This window comes from Misgurnus anguillicaudatus, unplaced genomic scaffold, assembly GCF_027580225.2.
Source record: "Misgurnus anguillicaudatus unplaced genomic scaffold, ASM2758022v2 HiC_scaffold_29, whole genome shotgun sequence".
Classification (NCBI taxonomy): Eukaryota; Metazoa; Chordata; class Actinopteri; order Cypriniformes; family Cobitidae; genus Misgurnus; species Misgurnus anguillicaudatus.
This window is the reverse complement of record NW_027395279.1, coordinates 8589793-8607736: the sequence shown is the minus strand read 5'-3', so window position 1 is coordinate 8607736 and position 17944 is coordinate 8589793. Positions and strand designations below refer to the sequence as shown.

The 17944-nt window shown below is 36.8% G+C and overlaps 2 protein-coding genes across 5 annotated transcripts; one reads left to right on the top strand and one right to left on the bottom strand.

Annotated features, from left to right (window-relative positions):
• Positions 1-1524: 1524 nt before the first annotated feature.
• LOC141348999 (ATPase SWSAP1-like) lies at positions 1525-5769 on the bottom strand. Its single transcript, XM_073865203.1, has 2 exons — positions 5386-5769; positions 1525-2360 (listed from the first exon to the last, which is right to left on the bottom strand). The coding sequence occupies exons 1-2, from the start codon at positions 5644-5646 to the stop codon at positions 1788-1790; spliced, it is 834 nt and encodes a 277-aa protein (XP_073721304.1). The 5' UTR covers positions 5647-5769; the 3' UTR covers positions 1525-1787.
• A 373-nt stretch (positions 5770-6142) lies between these two features.
• LOC129421418 (zinc finger protein 653) lies at positions 6143-17682 on the top strand. 4 transcript variants are annotated; one of them, XR_008637095.2, is made up of 12 exons: positions 6143-6490; positions 7169-7203; positions 7409-7720; positions 7807-8327; positions 9858-10020; positions 11413-11488; positions 11584-11695; positions 12198-12312; positions 12785-12884; positions 14978-17103; positions 17373-17452; positions 17619-17682. XR_008637095.2 is itself a non-coding variant. In XM_055176942.2 (10 exons), the coding sequence occupies exons 1-10, from the start codon at positions 6210-6212 to the stop codon at positions 15153-15155; spliced, it is 1893 nt and encodes a 630-aa protein (XP_055032917.2). In that variant the 5' UTR covers positions 6143-6209; the 3' UTR covers positions 15156-17682. The 4 variants fall into 4 exon arrangements, 1 of the variants encoding a protein (XP_055032917.2); XR_008637096.2 differs by having other exon boundaries at positions 14978-16824; positions 16867-17682; XR_008637093.2 differs by having other exon boundaries at positions 14978-17452.
• The last annotated feature ends 262 nt before the right edge of the window (positions 17683-17944 follow it).

Sequence of the window (17944 nt, the reverse complement as noted above, 5' to 3'; positions counted from 1 at the left end):
AGTTTACTGTCGTCATATGTATCTCCCTATGCCGATCAATGACTTTAGACCTTATTTGTGGATGTGCCTGTTTTTTATACCGTTTTGGGCTAAATTTATGTAAATTTGTACATTTTCATATTAACAATGTGGTTTTTAGGTTTACCGTAATAGATATCTTTCTTTCACAAAACTTTAAAGAGACACTCCACTTTTTTGAAAATATGCTCATTTTCCAGCTCCCCTAGAGTTAAACATTTGATTTTTATTGTTTTGAAATCTATTCAGCCGATCTCCGGGTCTGGCGGTACCACTTTTAGCATAGCTTAGCATAATCCATTGAATCTGATTAGACCATTAGCATCACGCTAAAAAATAACTAAAGAGTTTGGATATTTTTCCTATTTAAAACTTGACTTTTCTGTAGTTACATCGTGTACTAAGACTTACGGAAAATCAAAAGTTGTGATTTTCTAGGCAGATATAGCTAGGAACTATACTCTCTCTCTGGCGTAATAATCAAGGACTTTGCTGCCGTAACATAGCTGCAAGAGGCGCAATGATATTAAGCAGCAGCCGAAAATAGTCCCCTGCTATTGAAAGTTGCCAAGGGGACTATTTTATGGACCATGTTATGGCAGTAATGTTATTTTTTAGCGCGATGCTAATAGTCTAATCGGATTCAATGGATTATGCTAAGCTATGCTAAAAGTGCCGTGTCCCTTTAAAGTCTAGAGGAGGTCTGTGAAAATCTTAGTCATACAAATGATAACATCCACCTGTTTCTGGTTTTTGTGTGTATTGGCATATGTTCAGTTGTTCTGGTGCATTCTGGGAATGCTTGTGCGTTGGTATAAAACAGACCCTTCATAAATATGACATCCGCCTTGAGGTTTCCTTCACACGAGGTGCTTAATTTACTGTATAGAAAAACTCATCCAGTCTTTTTTATTTATTTCAATGACTGTGAAATTTCACAGGGTGAAAGAGGGGTGATGTTGATAATCCTATCATTATGTAAATTAATTTGTGTAGAAAAATGCAAAAATGTGCCATGATGACTGTGTGAATCAATGCGAAGGGAGTCCTGTCTGTTCGATGGTACTACTTATGAGCACTGGGCCTTATTCATGAAACACGGATGAGAAGTCATTTTCAAACCATTTCTATGAGATTTATAGATGATTTTTGCACATCTCTGTGCATTAATAATAATAATAATAATAATAATAATAATAGATCTTTCTGACAAAATTATGCCGTTTTGTTTGTATTTTTTTATATTGCAGAGTCCTAATATTTGATTGGCATATTTTTATAGATATTTCTGTTTGAAGAATTCATTTTCTCTTTATGTTAAATAATTTGATTTAGTAAACATTGTACTTTTTTACCAAATGTGTGACTGGTAAGTGATCTTAAAAAAAAAATGTAGCAGATAGTTGTTTCTCTAACAGCTGTGTTACTAGCAACATGAAGCTTGTAGGTTCGATTCTTAGTGAACACAAGCTGAAAAAACATTTTTATGCACTGAATGTAACCGTTTACTTGTTTAACAATCCAAAGTTGATGTGTCTATTTCATACATTACAAATCTGTAATTTTTAATTGAATTAAATTGTACTTCTTTCAAAATCAATAATCTCATTGTGTCTAAATTATGTAAGTATAGTTATAGATATACATATTATTCAGTTTTTAACTCAAAACCTTTGTTTAGTCGAGAAGAGATCATTTTTCTTTGTCAAGAATCTTTAAGTAAACTTAGTAACTGAGTATAATCTTTTATAGTTCAAAAGTTCGATCAGTTATTTATCATCAGTCTCCACATCACGTTTACTGCTTTCCTGCTGATCTGTAATCTCTCGTTCTCCATCAATGACTGGACGAAACTCCACTGCACCGCTCGACTGCATCAGCAGATGCCATTGCTGTACCTCGCCACCCTGCTGGTCCGGTGAAGGACGTGTGGATGACACATACACCTGCCACTCCTTCCGCTCCGTCTCCCCATCACCAGTCACATCATCCAAAGTGCATCGCACCTGCAGGTAGCGCTCCAACACGGAAAGGAGAAGATCTGCGGCCTGTGCCTCACCGTCATCACGTGCGGCCTGAAAGGAGACGATGAACCTGCAGGGACCCTGATTCTCTCCTTTGTTGTGCAGGACCTGTGTGAGAAACGCTGCGGTGTCATGAAGGAGGGCTGCCGCATGGGCCACAGGGCTTAGATCGTCTTGCAGGGGTCCACTTCTCGACCCATGTATATACCGCTCCAGATCGTCCACAATAATAAGGGAGGGAGGAGAGACCAGCTCGTGGAGGGACGCAACGTCCTCAAGAAACTCCTCCAACGTTTTTGCATACACAAACTTCACGTTCTAGAAACAAATATGAAACGATGAATTGACACTTTAGACTTGTTTCTGTCAAAATTATTTTGATCGTTAAAGGCAGGGTGCATGATTTAAAAAAAAAAACACACTTTGGAAAGGGGAGTCGGGTCAACTACCAAAAACACTTGTAGCCAATCAGCAGTAAGGGGCGTGTCTACTAACCGCCATTGTGCCTGGGTTGCGTATGTGTGGGGTGGGTCTATCAAAAGAAGGTCCAGATTCTATTGGGGTAGGGGCGTGTTTGTTCAGGTGATTTCAAATGTCAACACTGGCTTTCAGAGATCATGCACCCCGCCTTTAAATAGGTAAAAAAATCACCATTGACTATGTTGCTACTTGGTAAATATATTAAAGGGATAGTTCACCCAAAAATAAAAATTCTGTCATTATTAACTCACTCTCATGTTGTTAGACACCCGTATACATTTCTTTGTTTTTTGAACATGAAGTAAGATGTTGAGAAATGTTCGTAACCACACGTTTCATTTTTGGGTGAACTATCCCTTTAATGTTGAGACGTATCTGCCTCCATACACAAGTAGCAAAGCATGTTACTACATTTATGCATTTGGCAGACACTTACATTTCAGTGTTTCCGCTATATACATTCTACCGTGGCGGCCCGCCATGCCTAAAACATCCCCGCCACGCCTGCGGTTGTGGATAGAAGGGATACAGCAAACGAAATCTCGCTGGATGGCCACTGTTTTATCCTAATCCTTCAACCAAACCCAACTCTAAACACAAAATTTCACACGATTGTAGGATGTATTTGTATCTCATTTAGCCAGAGCCGCTGTTTTCATCCTAATAATCCTACCTCCAAATCTAATCCTAAACTTTTCTGCATTTGCTGTATCCCTTCTAGACAAACCCCACAGCCGCAGCTCGCAAAAAAGCTACAGAAATGTCCGCACTGCCAGACTGGCTGTCTTAGAAATAAATTCCTTTCTGGATTTGCGTTGTTAAATCATTTATAAATAAATCTCCTAAAGGATCATAATTTCTTCCATGGGTTTAGTTTAATGAACAAATAGATTTAAATCAACAGAGGATGATTAGGCTACGTCTCTGTTTTGAGAAATAATAATAATAAAATAAATAAGCCTATACGAAATATGTTACACTTAAATAATAATTAAATTGACAAAACGAATAAAAAAGTATTTGAGTTTCTGTTTTTTTTGTGACGCGCTGACCAAAGCAGCAGAAAGCACGTCATGTTTTTAATGATTTTAAATAAGCACAAAGTTTTCTCCTTATTGTAAGTTTACACAAATAAAAATACATAATTTGAAGTTTCGAATATTGTTTTACTTTTATCTTTATGACTATAAATTTAGGGTAATTTAAGGTGCAAGGTCATCACGCATTTGATGTTCACCGGCGCATATACACGGACGCAGCGCAGGGCTGCGAGAAAAGACATTATTAAACTTTCGATTTAACATATTACGAGTTTTTTGGACATTCATTTGGAATCACTGTACTCATATTATCAACTTATCTGGCCATTAGTTATTCAGAATATAGGCTATAAGCGCAGTAGCGCGCTGCTGACCGCTCAGCTGTCAATCAATCTTCTGTGATTTAGATCGACACTCACAAAGTTTCACATTAAATGATATGATATTTGTCCAAAAACAAAAGGCTAAATACTGAATACTACTTATATGCGACTGCAAGACATTAATAGTCGAATCTGTTTGTAAGGAAACTTACATTATTCCCGTGGAAGAGAAGAACGTTGGTAATAAAAACTTGAGGCAGACGGTGAGACTGTTTTATCTGTTTTCAGACGAAACAGCAAGGTCGGGGTACCCGCGGGTGAACCGCATAATATTTGATGTAACGGGTGTAATAATAGGCTTTTCGCGCGTCATTTGCGTTGTAGATGCAGGTCGGGACTCAATAGACAAGAGTAAAATGCAGGTCTAACATCAAGACCAAAATTTGACTCGTTTTTAAATGGCCCCGTGCTTTGTGTTTAAGATCTGTCTGAAGACCGTTAAAGGTTTCTATTCAACTGCGCGATTTGCGGTGTGACCGGCTCGGGGTCTTTATGTCAAATGGTCTGGGTGTGAAATAAAATTGCTGCTGATGGATGTTCGGTCAATCACAGCGGTGCGGATTATCAAACAGGACTGTGCGTGAGTTTGCAACAGCTCTGTAACGCTAAACACGAGCACAACTTGCAATGCACACTACATTAAAACTACAATGAAATATCCGAACTACGTACGTAGCTATGTAACGTTTTTTAAGAAAATACATTTTAGATCAAACATAGAAAAGCAATATGCTATAAATATAAGGAAAAGTAAATGACAGCATGAAAATGATAAAAAATACATGTTAGTTTACTGTAGCCTATATTCTACTTTAAAAAAAAATAATAATGTACATTTATAATCATCATGGGCGCCCCCTGCCGCCACAGCTGAAAAAAATCCTAGAGGAAACACTGCATTTGATATGACATAGGAACGCATATTGATTAATCGCGATTAATCTATAGCAGAATAAAAGTTTTTGTTTACATCATATATGTGTGTGTGTGAACTGAGTATAATAATTATGTTTATATAAATATACACACATGCATGTATAATTTTAAGAAAAAATATATATTTATATAAATATAAATACATAATATATAAATATATATTTTTTCTTAAAATTATACATGCATGTGTGTATATTTATATAAACATAATTATTATACACAGTTCACACACACATATATGATGTAAACAAAAACTTTTATTTTGCTATAGGTTAATCGCGATTAATCCTTAGTAAAATGTAGTAACATTCCTAGATACTAGAACCTTAATAGTATAGTATTTATTTGACAAAATAGGGTCAATATTGATTAGATGGTCAATGTAAAACACGTATCGCTGCCTAAGCAGGTTTGAGATAAACATGTTTCGTTATCTTCACCCTCAGCTTTAAAGGACATTACTGCCCGCGTTTTACTAGAAAAGCACATTTAAGACCACATTACCTTAAGAGCCTCGAGTTTGAGCTCCGGCACTGAACCCTTCAATGAAACCTGTAAAGACTCAAAAGGTGTCTGTGTAAAAAACAGCACTTTGAGCCCCAGATCAGTGGCTGCAGTCACAGCTGCTAGAAATAACACACATCTGCTGCTCTCTCTGTCCCCGACCACTATACTGTTGCTCTCTACATGACGGGGAAATAACACATCACTCGTTACAGGTGCTAATGCAAACCGCCTAAAAGCAGCTTCTAAGATATCAGCCATAACAATTTAATTTAAAAGTGCACTCGGCATTGATATTATTGTAAATATAACTCATCCACAGCAACATGCTGAAGTTTCCTCTCCCGCGATCTAAGGTTAGCTCCGCCCATTTTGGGGGCAACACGTCTAATTTTCTTCTTAAGCGAGAAATATAATTTATAATAATTTTTTTGTCTTTAATTTGATTTATTTGTATTAGTTATCTTATTAATATTTTTACTAACCTAAATAAAATATAAACGAAATACAAAAACGGTCACATTGTGCCCGCCTCTTTTTAAACAACACATTTGATTGGCTGTAGTAGAACCAAGCTCATGGTTGATTGGTCAATCATAATGTCAGTTTAAGTACCTGTAAGCACTTTCCATTTAATTTCAAAATAAATTAATTTATCTTTATTCATACCTTAAATCATTAAAATACGGATATGACTAAAAAGAAACCAAATTTAAAAAAAAACAAAAAGAAAAGAAAAAAAAATCCACTTCCTTTAAAGGTACCAACACCACTTCCCTTTAAGACAAACCATAACAACTCAACAGCTGATATGAGAGAGAAAGATGGCGGCTGCGGCGGACACCGACTCCACAGGAGCTGGAGATAAAATCAAAGCAATGCTACGCCGGTGCAGGGGTAGACCCAGACTGACGGACGCGGATCGAGCTCAGCGGCGGCTGGAATCGCGGAAGAAGTACGACGTGCGGCGCGTTTATCTGGGAGAAGCGCATCAAGTCTGGAGCGAGCTGCGCCGTCGCACGAGCCTGAGCGACGCGGGGCTCGCTGAGTATTTAATCCTGCTCGATTCAGCGTACGGAGACAAATACCAGCAGAAACACGCCAAGTACGCGGTTAATGTTTATGTCCATAAACTGTTTTTGTGACCATGCATCTAACCAAATAATAGTAAAAGTGTTGTAACCATGTTTTTGGCGGACTGTTAACCATTTTTACTACAGATTTGATGGTAAAACTATGGTTACCATGTATTTTTGTGATTTGTGGTTACTATGTTTTTTTTTACTACAAATACCATAGTTAAGCTAGCCATGGTGAATTATCCGTAGACAAAAATGCATAAATAATACTTATGCATTGGCTTTTTTAATGCATGCAATGGTTTTTAAGTGCATGTATACGTAAATGCATGCACGCATACATGAGCTTTTACATATATACGTGAATGCATGGACTTTTAAATGCATATATTCATAAATGCATGCATTCATACATGAGCTTTTACATATATTCATAAATGCATGAGCTATTAAATGCATAAATAAGTAGATAAACACATGCATAGGCTATTTTGTTTTTTAGTGCACACCTAATGTGTTGTAGCCTACAGCTGGCCAAAAAGTAAAGATTTTTCATTGCATGCTACTAATGATCTTTTGATAACCTAAAGTGTAAAGTAAAAAATTCATATTAATAATTGTGGTTTACGTGAGCATTTCACACTTGCCTTCTTATTGACATAGACGTGTGAAGTTTAACATGTCGTCTCTTGTGTTGTGAGCAGGAAGACTGACGTTCCTGAACTGAGTAATAGGAAAGGTAAGTATTTCTCTAGAAATTATATGCATTTAACTAAAAAGTAGGTTTTAAATGTGAAAATACTCATATATTTAGATTGAGACTTTAGCTTGGATTTTCATATGGTCACATATATGCCTGGGTATAAATGAAATATACTGCCAGGTAGCCATTTTTAGGACTTGTCTGTTTGTTAGTCAAACAGATTTTGCATTTTCTCCTGCAGGGAAGAAAGCATCTGCCACCAGCTTACAAAATCTAGTGAGCTGGTACCAAGAGCACTTTCAGTCCTGTCCGCATGAACCTGAACTGCGGACGGTGGAGCCAATGGTGGGGTTATCTACATCTGCACTTTGGGAGTGTGTTGCTGGTCACTCATTTGTGCAGTACCTGCCGTGGGCTGCAGGGGTCGTGTCCGAGTCAGAAGAAGAGGACAACATTAAAGAGAAAGAGGACAGCACTCCCGAGGCGAAAGCTGAGGTCACTGACAAAATCAATGCCAAACACAAGAAACCGCAAACCCAAGAGCTGCTACAAGGTATTAAACTTGTGACATAATGTGAATGCATTTATATCGTGTATACACTGCATGATTTTAAATCAAATTTCTTCTTAATCTTACAGTTTCACTTAATGACTTTGAAAGCGACAATGACCAGTCATCACAGGTGGGTCATCAGACGACATGCACGACCCTGCATCAGCTCCCAGGAGCCCCTGCGGCCCATAGGGGCACACCCGCCTCCAAGCGCTGTCTAGGCAACCAGGCCGTGTGGGAGATGGAGGTACTTATGGACCGGGAAGCTCAGGCTACCCTCGCCGAGTCTGATGGCAAAGCCACCGGTCAAGAAGCGGCCGGTGAGGCCGACCCTGTTGTGGAGCAGGCGGATGGTTCGAGGACTTCAGAGCATGCTGAAAAATACGAGTGTTTGGTTGTCGCCGCACCATTGGTGGAGAGGCGAGAGGGGGAGGATGGAGACGGTGGTATGAGAGAAGATGGAGATGAGGAGGAGGGGGAAAGCATGGCGTGCACGCCGCTGGTGGCAGACCCAGCGCAGGGCGAGCTGTACGAGACTCACGACCTGCAGACGGTGATGAGCGGCTGTGAGCTGCCAGATCAACGCTCCACATTAGGAGGATCTCAGGTATCAAGCAAATGCGGTCGTTGTGGGCTGTGTTTTGTGTGTTTAGTATAGCATGGGTGAATCTAATGAGCGAATGTTGAAAAGGACGAAGGTTGTTTAAGGAAAATGTAATGGGTTCGAACATATTGCACAGCCACAATTCCCATCTTTACCATATTTAAAAATAATAATAAGTATCATAAAAGTATTTTATTTTATCATTGTCCTCTTTTTTATGGTTATTTTAATGCAATAATTATATTAGAATCTTGAGTCTTCGCATTTGGGAACGTAATATGCTTAATTGTCATAAACAATATCACAATGCCAATTTAAATACACTATTAAACTCATCACTCCTTCAGCTATTGTAGTTCCATATCCTGTTAAAGGATTAGTCAATTTTCTTAAAAAATAAAATCCAGATAGTTTACTCACCACCATGTCATCCAAAATGTTGATGTCTTTCTTTGTTCAGTCAAGAAGAAATTATTTTTTATGAGGAAAACTTTCCAGGATTTTTCTCATTTTAATGGACTTTAATGGACCCCAACACTTGACCGTTTTAATGCAGTTTAAAATTGCAGTTTCAAAGGACTCTAAATGGTCCCAAACGAGGCATAAGGGTCTTATCTAGCGAAACGATTGTCATTTTTGGCAAGAAAAATAAAAAATATTCACTTTTAAACCTCAACTTCTAGTCTTCCTCCAGTCCTGGGACGCATCAGCGCAACCTCACGTAATACATCATCACGTCAAGAGGTCACAGATGACGTATGCGAAACTATACCCCAGTGTTTACAAGTGTGAAGAAGGAGGACCGTTCCAACGTTGTTGTATGTCGAATTATACTAAATAATGTCTTTTGTGTCAGTTTATTGTTTAAAATGGTCCGCAAATGTGCATTTCATATATGTAACACCTATATGTGACCTTTCCACATCATTATTACGCAATTTACGTGAGGTCGCGCTGGCACGTCACAGAACCGGAGGAAGACGATACTTTGTGATTTAAAAGTGCATATTTTTTATTTTCTTGCCAAAAATGACAATTGTTTTGCTAAATAAGACCCTTATGCCTCATTTGGGATCTTTTGGAGTCCTTTGAAACTGCAATTTTAAACTGCATTAAAACTGTTAAGTGTTGGGGTCCATTAAAGTCCATTAAAATGAGAAAAATCCTGGAATGTTTTCCTCAAAAAACATAATTTCTTCTCGACTGAACAAAGAAAGACATCAACATTTTGGATGACATGGTGGTGAGTAAATTATCTGGATTTTTTTAAAGAAAATTGACTAATCCTTTAAATTTCTTTAGCTTTGCGCTGTTTATTGGATGTGTGCATGCATTCATGTTCTACATATAATGTGATATACCGGCAGGACAGGCCTCTTAATTTGATTTTCACTATATACATACTTCAGTCTATTTGCATGTCTGGTCCATTTGATTTGTGTGTGTAATGTGCATTCTGACATTTTTAATTTGTTTCAGGGGTTATTTGAATTGCGTCTGACCTCTGTTTCTTTCCATCCCTATTCCTCAAAGCTGATCATAATTACGGGTCCCAGTTACGAAGCTCTGACGTCTGAAGGGATTCAGCTGAATGTGTCTGGTGGAGATGTGGAGGAGGTCACGTGTACCGTCATCGGGGACGTGGCATATAATCAGATCCAATCAGGAGCGAGCTCACGTCCCGACAGCATTGCAGGTCTGATAGGGCTCGTACACGTCACATCCCAGCAATACGACCTGTGCACTTTAAAACATCTCTTTAAAACATAATTGCTCGATTGTTTAAACACTTCCTTATGGGTTCAGTAATTGTCACAGCTAAGGTTTCGTAAAGTTTAATAGCTGTGTCGCCTCTGTTTTTCGACACTTGTGAGATATTTGTGAAAAACTTGAAACATAATCCGATATCAAAGTGAGTCTTTGTTTTAAAGGCTGTCTATATTTGAGCTGATATAAGGTCTCACATAGTTTTATATGTAAGAATCAGAATAATGCGTTTAACAGCCCTGTGGTATAACTATTTTTTAATATTATTTAAATGAATCGTTTATGTATTTTTTTGACACAACCTTGATGTGGCTATTGCTCAAACTGCAAAGATTTTTTTTTTAGATGTTTTGATTTGTCTTTTATATTTTTCCTCTTAAATTGAAACGTAACTAGGTCATGGTTTTAACTATCAACACAAAAAAAAACAAGGCTACTGCCGAAAAAAAAATAATAATAAAAAAAATATAATATATATATATATATATATATATATATATATATATATATATATATATATATATATATATATAAATATAAAAATATAAAAATAAATTAATATAATGTAAAATATATCAGAATCTAAATAAATATAAATATATATCTTACTGTGCAAAAGTCTTAGGCCACCACCACCAGACTTGTTATTTTAAATGTTTTAATGTCCATCCATATTTATTTTTCAAACAGAAAATACAGGAAATATGTACCAAAATTATTACATTTTCAGGACTAAATGTCTTCTTTAAGCATCGTCGGTGTTTAGTGTGACCTCTCTTGGCACTAAACACATCTTGAGCGTTTTTTAACAGAATGAAGGAAAAATACTAATTTCTTTAAATTTAAAATTAGGATTTAATTTTATTTAGGTTTAATAAATCCTGCAGTTTCCTGCTATTGCTTAAGTGGAAGGGGAGTTTACCCTAAAAACTTGACACATCCGTTTACATTTTTATACAGTTTTACACACTGTATTTTCTGGATTTATTTTATTAAAGAGACTGAGAACCAATTATATATGATCACTATAACATTGCATAAACAACAAATCTAATTCTGGCATGGTGGCTTTTGCACAGTACTGTATATACACACACACATATACATGTAAATGTTTCTTAATTACACCCATGCATGTGTTTTTATATATACAAAATAATTACACACAGTGCACACACAAGTATAATGCAAAAACATTTTATTTTAATTTGTATTTATTTTGTACGCCATTAATTGTGATTCATCTTTTGAAAGCCCTACATATTAATCTGAATTAAATGATTATTTGATACATACACATGATAATGTCTGTTTGTTACAGATATGGTTGAGAAGCAGCTGTTGGAAACCAGTGAAGAAGTGCACTGTCCGAAGGAGCTCGAGAGATCTCTGAATAGGTTAGTCACAATACATGCATTCACAGCATGGCATCAACACATCTGTGCTGTATCTGGAAAGATCAACCCAAAAGTCAACTGTGTTTATGTTGTAGATCTAAGAGGAACCGAAGGGGTCCGGTCATCGAGGCAGACGGCATGTTAAAAATGTTTCACTGTCCGTATGAAGGCTGCAGTCAGGTGTATGTGGCCATCAGCAGTTTCCAGGTGAGATCACCTGAATGCACCTGTGCATGACTAAACAACACGGAGCACAAAGCAGTACGAGAGTACAATTGCTTTCAGGTCAGGAACTGGAAAATTAAACACTGACATAAACCTGACCAGCCTGATTTAAAGCTGATGACTCGTCAGTTTCATTATTCGACGCCAAGATGGTAAAATGTGTTTAATATGTAAGCGATCTAAAAATAGGTTTTGTTTACAGTAGGATATTAAATGACCCCTCACATGGTATTGGTTAAATATTGTACATTTTTGTAATGCAAATCTGCCAAATATAAACAATAATAAATAATTATTTATATTTACAAATGTCAGCTCATTCGGTTGATGTATATAAATCAGTTTTTTTTATTGACGAATTGCTATTGTTTTTCTCGCTGTTGTTTAGGCTAAATGTAAATTAATAATCTAAAAAAAGAATTGAGAATTAAAAAACAGATTAGCGTGGATTGAAGTTTATAAAACCTTTTGTGTGTTTGGACAGAATCACGTGAATTTGGTGCACAGGAAGGGTCGGACCAAAGTCTGTCCTCATCCAGGCTGTGGAAAAAAGTTTTATCTGTCCAACCATCTTCACCGTCACATGATCATACACTCTGGTATGTTTATTTCACTGTCAGAGATTTCCCATGTATGTTTTATCTGATAACATTAACCATTACTCAGCATTTAAAGGGCACCTATTATGCAAAATCCACTTTTGCCAGGTGTAACACCACAACCCTAAAATATAAAAATCAACGCCTTCCTTTTAAAAAAAAATCCATATTAAACTAAAACAGTCTCATTAGACATGCAATTTTGATTTTCTTATTAATGTGACATCACACTGATAAAGCTCCGCCCATAGACACTTACTGACAGTCCTGCATTACAATGTCGTACATTTAAAGGTACAAAACACATGTTTTTGCTCCAACCCAAAAAAGGTGAATTTGGACATTATGTGGGGTATTTTGGGTTGAAACGTCACAGACACATTCTGGGCACACCTTATATTATATTACATCTTGCACAAATGGGCATAATAGGTGCCCTTTAACCCTTTCATTTTGACTTTCCTCCATGTAGGCGTGCGAGACTTCATCTGTGAGACGTGTGGGAAGTCCTTCAAACGTAAAAATCATTTAGAGGTCCACCGGCGAACACACACAGGAGAGACGCCGTTACAGTGAGTCACATATTTAAAACAGATCTGCTCGTAACATCTTTTATATCCTGTTATGATTCATACATGTATTCACAGAATGACTAAATGACATTTCTTTTAACTTGGTTTGTAAATAAAACTAAAGTGATCTTACTGCAGTGCATTCTGGGATTGCACTTTCTGTGAAGGGTACATGCAGTGTTTCCTTATATATGCATATACTCTCACCTAAAGGATTATTAGGAACACCTGTTCAGTTTCTCATTAATGCAATTATCTAATCAACCAATCACATGGCTGTTGCTTCAATGCATTTAGGGGTGTGGTTCGGGTCAAGACAATCTCCTGAACTCCAAACTGAATGTCAGAATGGGAAAGAAAATTGATTTAAGCTATTTTGAGTGTGGCATGGTTGTTGGTGCCAGACTGAGTATTTCACAATCTGCTCAGTTACTGGGATTTTCACGCACAACCATTTCTAGGGTTTACAAAGAATTGTGTGAAAAGGGAAAAACATTAAGTATGCGCCAGTCCTGTGGGCGAAAATGCCTTGTTGATGCTAGAGGTCAGAGGAGAATGGGCCGACTGATTCAAGCTGATAGAAGAGCAACTTTGACTCAAATAACCACGTGTTACAATCGAGGTATGCAGCAAAGCATTTGTGAAGCCTCAACACGCACAACCTTGAGGTGGATGGGCTACAACAGCGGAAGACACCACCGGGTACCACTCATCTCCACTACAAATAGGAAAAAGAGGCTACGATTTGCACAAGCTCACCAAAATTGGACCGTTGAAGACTGAAAAAATGTTGCCTGGTTTGATGAGTCTCGATTTCTGTTGAGACATTCAGATGGTAGAGTCAGAATTTGGCATAAAGAGAATGAGAACATGGATCCATCATGCCTTGTTACCACTGTTCAGGCTGGTGGTGGTGTAATGGGGATGTTTTCTTGGCACACTTTAGCCCCTTAGTGCCCATTGGACATCATTTAAATGCCACAGCCTCCCTGACCATGTACATCCCTTTATGACCACCATGTACTCCTCCTCTGATGGCTACTTCCAGCAGGATAATGCATCATGTCACAAAGCTCGAATCATTTCAAAGTGGTTTCTTGAACATGACAATGAGTTCACTGTACTGGCCCCCACAGTCACCAGATCTCAACCCAACATCTTTGGGATGTGGTGGAACGGTAGCTTCGTGTCCTGGATGTGCATCCCACAAATCTCCATCAACTGCAAGATGCCATCCTATCAATATGGGCCAACATTTTTAAAGAATGCTTTCAGCACCTTGTTGAATCAATGCAACGTAGAATTAAGGCAGTTCTAAAGGAGAAAGGGGGTCAAACACAGTATTAGTATGGTGTTCCTAATAATCCTTTAGGTGAGTGTATAGTAAAGAGTTAATTTCCTGATGTCACCAGGGCTGTCACAATAATTAAATAATCGTCTCATTGCAATTGTTTGACCTCATCGCGATGATTTGAGGTCACCGCAATGATTGCACATCTCTCTAAAAAACACAAGGGGGAGCTGCAGCGCCTGTATAAACGAGACCGTATCAGATGGCGCTCTCTAGCTGTCAGTTTACGATGATGCATTGCAAAAAACATTTAAAGTAATGCTGCAAAACTTTATGAACTGCCAGGTAAAACATACATTTCCAAAACAGCAATTCCAAATGTAGGGAAGTGAAGGATGTTATTCTTAAGGATCTGTAAGGAATTTATTTTTTTTGCCACTACAGACATGTGGTCCAGTACCAATATGACTTTAGTAGGATTGGGTACTATTTAAGGCCTGTTCTGCTATAGTCAGTTTATTTTGATTGCATTTTTATTTTCAGTGTTATTTTTCAAACACTTTGTTGTCTTTATTTCTTATAAAGAATTTTCAGTTTTTGAAAGATATATTTGTGTAAATTTTTTTTCATTAACAAACAAAAAATTTATCAGAATTAAATGTCAAAGCAATAAACAGGCAAATAATTGTCATAACTTCACAATTTATTAAACAATTAACCGTAAACCGTGACAGCCCTAGATGTCACATTAAAGGTCTTGTGTTATTGTGTTTAATACTCCTAACACTTATTTTTGCATCAGATGTGAGATCTGCGGATATCAGTGTCGACAGCGAGCCTCATTGAACTGGCACATGAGGAAACACACGTCCGAGACTCATTTCAACTACACGTGCGAGCACTGCGGCAAACGCTTCGAGAAACTCGACAGCGTCAAGTTCCACAAACTCAAGAGCCATCCGGACACACAGGGCAGCTGAGAAACTCTTCAGTATGTGCAAGGATTTATACACTTGAATAAAGTGTTTGCATTGGTGCACTTTTTGAATTTTAAAATTTTCTAAAAGACTAAAGAATTGAAGCTGGATCAATCAAAGGTATCAGACTTAAGAGACTTGACACATATTCTTAAGCTGTTTACTGTGCTGGACACAGAAATAGGAAACCGGATTGTGTTCCTATACTGGAATCCCATAAAACTGAATTCGTTTTTTTTATATTTTATGATATTAATCGTTCATTTCTAAATAATGTCTGATACAAGCGGTGACGTCAAAATATGACCACATTTTGAAAATGCAGTCATGTTGAAATATGGCAATGGACAGTCCTGGGATGTAAAGGAAAAACAAAAGACGTATATGAATACATAAAGTATTCTGCACAATTTTTGGGTCCCTAATAGGTAAAGCAGATTTGTGATTCACATGAAATTAATAAAATGCAAAAGAGAAAACATATACAGAAATTCATGATAATTTTATCTATGCATTAGGTGTCTTTAACTATTGCATTAAAGAAAATGTCTACAATCTATTGTGTAGATATATTAAATTGTTATTTTTACACTGGTATAGTGACCATATACATTATCACTTTTATTAAAATACAATCAGAAATACAAGAAATTTGTATGCAATATTAAAAGTATTTACTGTAATCTCCTTTTAAACATGAACAGTAACAGGAACCTGTAGATTATTTTAAGCATAAATGAAATGAAATCCTAATTTTTAATCCAAATCGAATGACGTCAGGATTTTAATATGGATGATCTTTGCTAAAACTGGTGCTGGTCTAAGACTTTTACAGAGTATTGTAAATTCAAATACGCTCCTGTAGTTACACTCTCGACCCCTTTACTTACCTATGTGCACATCTAAATGCAATGTGTCATTTGAATACGAAAATGCAAATGACACATTGCGTTTAAACGTGCACAGATGTATGCTTGCCAGTACACAGTATGCACTATTTAAAGACACCTCATGTATTATAGCAGTGGCACTCAGAATGTTATATTGAATTACGAGACAAATGTGAAATGAAAGCATTTTCACTAGTCGTGGTCTTCAAACGTTTGGACCTCACGTACATCATCTGCAATCTGTATATCTGAGGTCTGTATATGTTCTCCCAAATTCATTTTGTTTATAAATGTCCGTGATGGATAAAATGCAGAAATACTTTTGAAACCAAATGTAAGGTAATTTTTTCATGACATGACATGAAATCCAATGCATGCAAAAGTTTTTTTTTTTTAGGTTGTGTGGATCCTTTGGGTTTACCTTGGAGGTGCTGATGGGAGATATTATTAACTGTTATACCACGGGGCTGTTAAATGCTTTATTCTGATTGGTTGAGAAATGTATGGGTGTTGATTATTTTTCTGTAAACCGCGCACCTAATTCGTCAAATGTCCTAAAATAGGCACCAACCGTGGTATAAGCAGAATAATTGTCTTTGGTCCTTTGAATCATTCGAAAATAATGCTTTGCGTCGCCCCGCATACCACCTTGGGTGTGCATTATTTTCTTATTATTCAACGGCCCGTCGTCAATTATTGCTTACTTGGGTAGCATTTCAGATCCTCAACATTCCAGAATCCAGTAAATACACAACTGCTCTAAATGTTGTGAAGTTTCGCTGGTTGTGTGTAACAAAGCAGAAGTAAATCTCACTGATCTGAAGACCTGAGTGTGAAAGATGGAGGCATGTAAAGCGTTTCTTTACACCTTTATGAACTGTGACCTTCAACACTAATGCCACATCCCATGAATACAATAAACTTTGTGTTGAATGTTTTTGTCTGAAGACATGAGGCGACACTCGTATTTCATTTGACTTTGCTCGTTGTAAAGCCGATCTCGTGCTGATGGGAATGGCTGTGAAATATAGGGAAGTGTTATTCAACACTTCTACCCTCAGGTAAAGAAAGTTCCCTTTGTACATATGCTGTTTATTCTGCTCAGTTTGACGGAAATGTACAATTTTTAACTTTTATACGTCACATTGGTTCTACATTTTTCAAGTATTTCCTTAATTAGAAGGAGCAGCTGGTAAATGTTTCATGAAGAAAGTATGTTAGTGTACAAAGAATAAAGATAAAAGTATATAAAACGGTTTACAAGAAGCAATTGGTCATGTAGGCCTAGTTATAACGTTATTATGGTTGTATGGTTTTATTTACACAACAGTGACATCAGCGGATTTTCATTGGTTGATTAAGGTTGGGAAACACCCGCTTGTGTGGAACAATGAACTTCAGTTTCTTTAAGTAAATCACTTTTCTTTGTATTTACACATTTTTTTGTTTCTGTCAAACTGTCTGGTTTTCAAACATTTTTAAACTTTATCACTACTTCTTACAAACTTGATTTTTGCCATAAAACATGAAAACACTCTCTGTGTGTGAAAACTTTCTTTTTTATTCTTTCTTTCAGAGAAGCAGATCTTTTAATTTTTTCTGTCCTGTTGAGTTACTATTGAACTTTATCTGGCAGTAAAGTATGTACTTTGTCATCATTTAATATGCCTAAATTCAATAGATTATAAATCTCAGAAAAAAATATTAAGTGTTTGGTTCCAAAACGAGACTCCGTTTTCCAAAAATCTCGTTTTTTGATTGTGCGTTCCAATTAATATCAACTGCAGTTCATTTGTTTCGATTTAAGCATTTATAATTAAAAATACACTAAAACACAATAAAACATAACATAATAAACATGTTTTAACCAAAAATGTTATAAACAAAGTTATTTCGTTTTGG

Excerpts from the sequence above, each read along its gene's own strand:
- LOC129421418 (XM_055176942.2), top strand. The coding sequence starts at position 6,210 with ATGGCGGCTGCGGCGGACACCGACTCCACAGGAGCTGGAGATAAAATC. Across the intron at positions 7,721-7,806 it reads AACCCAAGAGCTGCTACAAG|TTTCACTTAATGACTTTGAA; the intron begins GTATTAAACTTG and ends TTAATCTTACAG. Across the intron at positions 11,489-11,583 it reads CTCGAGAGATCTCTGAATAG|ATCTAAGAGGAACCGAAGGG; the intron begins GTTAGTCACAAT and ends TTTATGTTGTAG.
- LOC141348999 (XM_073865203.1), bottom strand. The coding sequence starts at position 5,646 with ATGGCTGATATCTTAGAAGCTGCTTTTAGGCGGTTTGCATTAGCACCT. Across the intron at positions 2,361-5,385 it reads TCAAACTCGAGGCTCTTAAG|AACGTGAAGTTTGTGTATGC; the intron begins GTAATGTGGTCT and ends ATTTGTTTCTAG.